Below are 7,772 nucleotides of genomic sequence, written 5' to 3'. Positions count from 1 at the left end.
GTTCCATCACAACTTGGTATGATTTGGCGAAGTCTTTCCTCACCAAATAATTTCCACCATCTAAGTCAATGAAGCTGAGAGCTGATATCACAACTTTTTCCCAAGGAGAACAGGAAACGTTTTACGAAGCATTGGAGCGCTACAAGTATCTACTGCGGAGATGTCCACACCACCAATTACCAGAGGGTCTTGTGGTACAAACTTTTTATTATGGTCTTTCTCACTCAAATCGTACCATGTTAGATGCAGCTGCAGGTGGAAATCTTCTGCGAAAATCGTCAGAGGATGGCTTTGAATTAGAAAGGAAATGGCATCTAGTAGCTATCATCCTCAATCTGAAAGGGGTGCAGCCCGGAAATCTACTGGAATTCATCAAATTGATGCATTCACATCAGTGGCTGCTCAACTTGAAGTCATGAACAAAAGGATTAAGGAACTAAGCGTGGGAAACTCTGTGATGCGAGTACAAGAAGTGTGGTGTGAAAAATGTGGTGCAGAGCATTTCACGAAAGACTGTCAAACATTTTCTCAACCGGAGGGAGTTATGACAAGTCACATGGGAAATCAAAATCGCCCAAGGAATGACCCATTTTCGAATTCATACAATCCAGGGTGGAGACAGCATCCAAATTTCTCGTGGGGTGGACAGAATAATAAAGCATATGGGAATCAAAACTACAGCAGGCAGCCTCAAGAGGAAAAATCAAGCTTGGAGCAGATGATGCAGAAGTTTATATCATCTACTGAAACCTGCATGCAGAATCAAGATGCATCGATAAAGAATCTGGAGAATCAAATAGGGCAATTGGCCAAATAAATTTCCAGCAGAGATCAAGGTACTTTGCCAAGTGACATTGAGAAGAATCCGAAGGAACAGGTGAAAGCAATTGAATTAAGGAGTGGAAAGACGGTCGAGCCTGAACCAAAAAGCGAGAAAGAGCCAAAAACAGTTACATCAGAAAAAACTTCAGGCAAGTCGTCTATCTTAACACCCCCACCCACTTCACAATCAAAAATTGTTGTGCCACCACCTTTTCCTGCAGCTCTTAAGAAGGCCAAGCTAGACTCTCAGTTTGGTAAATTCTTAGAAGTTTTTAAGAAATTGAATATCAATATACCCTTCGCTGATGCACTGATGCAAATGCCAAGTTATGCGAAATTCTTGAAGGAGATCCTCTCTAACAAGAGGAAATTGGAGGAGCATGCGATGATAAGTCTGACGGAAAACTGCTCGGCACTGGTGCAGAATAAAATCCCACTAAAGCAAAAGGATCCAGGGAGTTTCTCTATACCTTGTGTAATTAATGATGTTCAATTTCATAAGGCTTTGTGTGATTTGGGTGCGAGTATAAATCTAATGTCTTACTCTGTGTTTAGGAAATTGAGCTTGGGAGAACCAAAGTCCACCAGAATGTCGTTACAACTGGCGGACAGGTCCATCAAATATCCACGGGGTATAATCGAGGACGTACTTGTAAAACTGGACAAATTCATCTTCCCCGTGGACTTCGTAGTTTTAGATATGGAAGAGGATTTGGACATGCCACTAATTTTGGGTAGACCTTTCCTGGCAACTGGAAAGGCACTAATAGATGTCTAGAAGGGAGAGTTGCTTTTGAGAGTGGGAGAAGAGAAAATTTCGTTTGATGTTTTTAATGCTTTAAAATTTTCTCAGAATAATGAAGAATATTTTCAACTCGATGTAGTGGATTCACTGTTATTTGATTATGTGCAGGATACTTTTCAGGAACCATTAGAAACTGCACTTATATCTGAGCATGTGGACGATTTCAGTGATGAAATTGAAGGGATGACTGCATATTTGAATGACAACCAGTCATGGAGAAGAGGTGGAAAGCTTAGACTTGAAGATCTTGGCAATCGAAAGGATTTAGTCCTTCAGAAACCAAGCATTGAGGAACCACCCACTTTGGAATTGAAACCATTGCATACCCATCTCAAATATGTATTTTTAGGTGAGAATGATAATTTTCCTGTCATAATTTTTTTTTCTTTGACAGGTGAGATGGAGGCCAGACTAATGGATGTGCTCAAGAATCACAAGAGTGTATTTTCTTGGAAAGTGGCAGATATCAAGGAATAAATCCGTTCATATGTATGCACAAGATCTTAATGGAAGAGAGCATCAACCCATTAGTCCAACCACAGAGGAGACTAAACCCGAAGATGCAGGAAGTTGTAAAAGCTGAGACGATCAAACTGTTGGACGCAGGTATCATTTATCCTATTTTTGACAGTCCATGGGTGAGTCCAGTGCAGTGTGTACCAAAGAAAGGGGGGATAACTGTCATAAAGAATGAGAATAATGAATTAATACCTACTAGGACAGTTACAGGTTGGCGTGTGTGCATAGACTATAAGAAAATTAAATGACGTGACCCGTAAGGATCATTTTCCTCTCTCGTTCATTGATCAAATGCTAGAGAGATTGGCTGGGTATGAGTTTTACTGTTTTTTAGATGGGTACTCAGGATACAATCAAATAGCGATTGCACCTGAAGACCAGGATAAAACGACTTTCACTTGCCCATATGGTACGTTTGCCTATAGATGTATCGGATTGTGTAATGCTCCTGCTACTTTTCAGGGATGCATGACTGCCATTTTTCATGATATGGTCAAAAATTTTTTAGAAATTTTCATGGATGATTTCTCTATTTTCGGTCAATCTTTTGATGCATGTCTGCATAACTTGAATTCTGTTTTAATAAGATGCGAGGAGACAAATTTGGTGCTGAACTGGGAGAAGTGTCATTTCATGGTGACAGAAGGTATAGTTTTGGGTCACCGAATTTCTGAACAGGGGATCGAGGTGGACCGGGCCAAGGTGCACGTTATTCAAAATTTGCCGCCACCCACGACAGTCAAGGGAGTTAGAAGTTTCTTAGGGCATGCTGGTTTTTATCGGCGATTTATTAAGAATTTTTCAAAAATTGCCAAACCTCTGTCTTCTTTGCTAATGAAAGATGCCCTTTTTGATTTTGATTCAAATTGTTTGCAGGCCTTTGAGGTGTTGAGAGAAAGACTGGTGACTGCGCCAGTACTGACATCGCCAAACTGGGATCTTCCATTTGAGGTAATGTGCGATGCCAGTGACTCTGTTGTTGGTGCGGTACTCGGCCAACGAATAGACAAGGTATTCCGAACTATTTACTACTCTAGTAAGACTCTTAATGAAGCTCAGCTAAATTATGCCACCACTGAAAAGGAGTTGTTAGCTGTAGTATTTGCACTGGACAAATTTCATTCGTACCTTGTACTTTCAAAAATCACAGTTTACACATATCACTCTGCTATTAAGCACTTGTTGGCAAAGAAAGATGCAAAACCTAGACTGATTAGGTGGATCTTACTTTTGCAAGAATTTGATTTAGAGATCAGGGATAAGAAAGGTGTTGAAAACGTAGTAGCTGATCATCTGTCTAGATTAGAATGCATTCCTGATGATGCACAAAATGAAGTAGAGGACATAGATGATTGGTTTCCTGATGAAAAACTTTTCGCCATAGAGAGTTCACCATGGTATGCAAATTTTGCTAATTTTCTGGTCATAAGCACACTCCCACATAATCTATCTTTCCATCAGAAGAAAAAAATTTTATCGGATGTCAAGCACTACTTTTGGGAGGAACCATTTTTGTTTAAAATATGTGCTGACTCAATGATTCGGAGATGTGTGGCGGAAGGAGAAATGCAAAGCATCCTTAGTCATTGTCATGATCGTGAGGTAGGTGGCCATGCTGGGCCAATCAAGACTGCAGCAAAGATACTTGAATGTGGGTTCTATTGGCCCAACCTTTTTAAGGATGCGCGCTTATTTGTTTTAGCTTGTGATAGATGTCAGCGGACAGGTAATATCTCTAACCGAAATGAAATGCCTTTACATAATATCATTGAGTGTGAGATATTTGACGTTTGGGGAATCGACTTTATGGGACCATTTCCACTTTCTTTGACAAAAAAAATACATTTTGGTCGCAGTCGATTATGTTTCAAAATGGGTAGAGGCCGAAGCTTTTGCAACAAATGATGCACAGGTTGTACTGAAATTTTTGAAGAAAAACATTTTTAATCGGTTTGTACACTCCGTGCAATAATTAGTGATGGTGGCACCCACTTTTGCAATTAACTTTTTGACAAACTCTTAAAGAAATATGGTGTCATGCATAAAGTCTCTACCCCATATCATCCCCAGACCAGTGGCCAAATGGAAGTATCAAATCGAGAGATCAAACAGATTTTGGAGAAAAGTGTGAGTACTAATCGGAAGGATTGGGTACTTCGACTTGATGATGCCTTATGGGCCTATAGGACAGCATTTAAAACACCTATAGGCACCTCCCCTTATAGATTGTTGTTTGGAAAGGCATGTCATTTACCTGTTGAATTAGAGCATAGAGAATATTGGGCTATTAAGACTCTAAACTACGAATTTGCTGCTGCAGGTGAAAAAAGATTGCTAGAGCTTAATCAACTGGAGGAATTCCGCGACAGTGCATATGACATGGCGGTTTCGTACAAGGAACGAACCAAGAGAATACATGACAGGCGCATTCGACAGCGGGACTTCAAGGAAGGAGATGTTGTGTTGCTGTTTAACTCCCGGTTAAGACTATTTCCCGGAAAACTGAAGTCTAGATGGTCTGGGCCCTATAAAATCACAAGGGTGTACCCATCGGGGGCCATAGAGATCAAAGATGCCCGTAACGAGTCGTTCATGGTCAATGCTCAAAGTTTAAAACACTATGTGGGGGGTGATGTGGATTCCATGTCAGTCATCACCACATTGACTGACCAAGACTAGTTTGGGGAGGATGAAAAGTCAAGCTCTCGACTTTAAATTGAGAACTACATTCTACTTTTTTCTTTTATTTATATGCATTTTTGTTCATTTTAGTAAGTATTAGAACTTTTTAAGTTAATTCCTTTTATTTCTCGAGTTTGAGTACTGTCTCTGAAAAATTTTCAAAACGAGGGGGTGCACTCGCGCGGCAGTTTTCTGCCGCCCGCGCACCCAAAGCCACTATCCCGCAAAAATTTTTAAAGAGGGGGTGCGCTCGCGCGGCATTTGTCTGCCACCCGCGCACCCAAACCCACTGTCTAAATTTTCTAAAAAAAAGGGTGTGCGCCCGCGCGGCACTTTCCTACCGTGCGGGCGCATCGCGCAGACTCAGATTTTAATTGCCCGATCCCCTTCTTTCTTTCTTTAATTCCCCTTCCCTTTTTCCTTCTAACCCTAATTCCTCCCGCCGCCATCTCTCTCTCTCATTCTATTACTATATTTCTTCTCTCAATTTCACAGGTTCAGCTCCAAGTTTCTCATCTTTATTGACATGGCACCCAAGAAACAGAAGTTTGCTACCTCTAGGGCCAACCCATCCAAAATCATAGAGGAAAAATTTATTTCGGAAGAAGCCAAGGCGAGGTATGAGGAGACCAAGGCTGCAAGGAATCCAATTGCAGAGAGGGGAATCGATCTCTCTGAAAAACGCACCGCCTCCCTTGGCATCGTGGCTCGAGGATGGGCCGAGTTTTGCCGCCAACCTCTCGCGGCATTAGTCCCGCTGGTCCGTGAATTTTATGCCAATGCCGCCAAGCGTACCGATAGCACAGCTTTCATGCGGGGTAAGATGGTTTCCTTTAGTCCCGCTGCTATTAATGAATTATTGAAAACTCCTGATGTAGATGATAGCCAATTTCAGGCATTTAAGGCTAACCCAGATTATAATGAAATCTCGAATGTCCTGTGCTATGATGGTAATGTGTGGAAGGATTCGGTCAAATTTATATCTTTTAAGGAAAAATATTTGCGGCTGGAACCGGCCTTGTGGTATGCTTTTCTGACTCACAGGTTGATGCCGGTGTCCCATACCCATGATTTTACAATGAGCAGGGCGGTGCTGCTGTATGCCCTGCACAAGCAATGGCCGCTTAATGTTGGACGAATTATCAACCGAGAGTTGTACACGTCCATTCGCACGTCCAACATTTCAATTTTTTTTCCGACCATTGTTTCTTTACTGTGTGTGCAAGCTGGTGTCCCATACAGGGACGATGAAGAATGGTTGCACCCAATGCAGGCAGTGGATAACACAATATTTAAAGCAAAACATTCATTCCGCCTCCGAGAGTTTCAACCTCCTAGCCAGGCCAGCTCTGGACCCGGTCAATCATCAACGAGTGTGCTTAAGCCACCCCCTGCTCGCCTCACCATGAATGACACATTAAGCGAGATTTCGGCTTGGGTGCAACACATGGAAAAATGCCAAGAGGTCAATGCCGCCTACAATGAATCCACCAACGCCATGATGCGAGGACTGCTCGCAAATGCTGGGATGGACCCTGCCGCTTATCCAGTACCACCGCCATATCCTCCACCGTTCCAATTCCAATATGCTCCACCGGTTCGGGATCTGCCCGAAGATCTTGATGAGGAAGAGTCTGATTAGTACCAGGGGAGTTTTTAGTGCTTTTTGTTTTTACTTTTCTTTTGTTTGTTTTTTTTTAGGTGTGGTGGTGTTAAATAGCATTGGGGACAATGCTCGTCTTTAGTTTGGGGAGGTTGTGTTGTCTTTTGTGTTTTCATTTTGTGTTATTATTTTTTGTTCGTTTGAGTCGTTTGTACTGTGGTTGCAAGTGTTGTGAATGAAAATCAAAAAAGCCAATGATGAAGAAAAAATTATATTACTGTTTTTGCTTAAGTCCATGACTATCTTCTTTGTTTGACAAATCATCTTGAACTAGTATAACCAAGTCGATGAATAGGTCTCAAAACACTTTGTGAGGTGTAATTCAATTGGAATTCGAAACATACAAACTTGGATATGATTGAGGCAATTTATTTGATCTTTGGGCTTAAAATTTTTTTTTCTTTCGTGAATTACCCAAGATGCCAAGTTGAACCTTCACGTTTACATGAGCATGAAAGGTGCATGATCTTATTGTTGTTTTGGTGTAATCATCACTTACCAGTGATGATTTTTTGTGCTGCACTGATTGAGATCTGTTTGAGTTGACTGTGAATTGAAATGTGTCTAGAACAAGTTCGAACACCCCTTGAGGCGTAATACGGGTATACTGTGATTTATGAGTGATATAGGCAATTCTTTCTGAATTTCGTTTGTGCCTTTCAAGCCACCCTTGATTTATTATATCCCTAGTACCTAATTCGAGCTTTTATAAAAATAAAAAAATAAAAATGAATGGCATACGTTAAAACGTGTGGTGAACCCCATTCGACATTATTTAATATCCTACAACTACTACCCATAGCTTAAACACTCATTCCTACCTTGTGGGGAGTAAATTGAATGTAGATTATTTCTAAAGGTGCTCCAATTGCATAATGTGAAAAAGGAAATAGTGTGAATGCTGACTCAAAACAAAAGGGTAGTTGAAAACAAGAAAGAAAAAAATTGTGGTGAAAGAGAAAAAGTGTTGTTGGTAGAAGGCAAGTGAAGAAAATTTCTGGAGATCAATGAAGTGAAAAGAGATGATGAATGTGAATAGAAATAAGTGGAATTGAGAAAATAAATCATCGATTACTCCCTCTTTGAATTTTTTTCCTTCGTTTGGAGCCATTAACCTAGCCTGAAATTATAAGCCAGATAAGACCTATTGACCGAGTCACAGTTGCCCAATATACTAGTGGAGAGGGGTTGTAAGAATTTTGCTTATAAACTATTGATAGACACGGTTAATGAATATGGATTCTTGATTAAAACAAACACACACTATTTTTCATTGAGTTA

At 40.8% G+C, this 7,772-nt stretch overlaps 1 protein-coding gene across 1 annotated transcript; it reads left to right on the top strand.

Annotated features, from left to right (window-relative positions):
* Nucleotides 1–307: 307 nt before the first annotated feature.
* Nucleotides 308–2,104, top strand: LOC140890205 (uncharacterized). Its single transcript, XM_073297964.1, has 5 exons — nt 308–729; nt 826–1,240; nt 1,325–1,582; nt 1,676–1,976; nt 2,022–2,104. The coding sequence occupies exons 1-5, from the start codon at nt 308–310 to the stop codon at nt 2,102–2,104; spliced, it is 1,479 nt and encodes a 492-aa protein (XP_073154065.1).
* Nucleotides 2,105–7,772: the final 5,668 nt, after the last annotated feature.

Source organism: Henckelia pumila, chromosome 3, assembly GCF_033568475.1.
Source record: "Henckelia pumila isolate YLH828 chromosome 3, ASM3356847v2, whole genome shotgun sequence".
Taxonomy (NCBI): Eukaryota; Viridiplantae; Streptophyta; class Magnoliopsida; order Lamiales; family Gesneriaceae; genus Henckelia; species Henckelia pumila.
The sequence above is the reverse complement of the archived record's forward strand: the minus strand, read 5'-3'. Positions and strand labels throughout refer to the sequence as shown.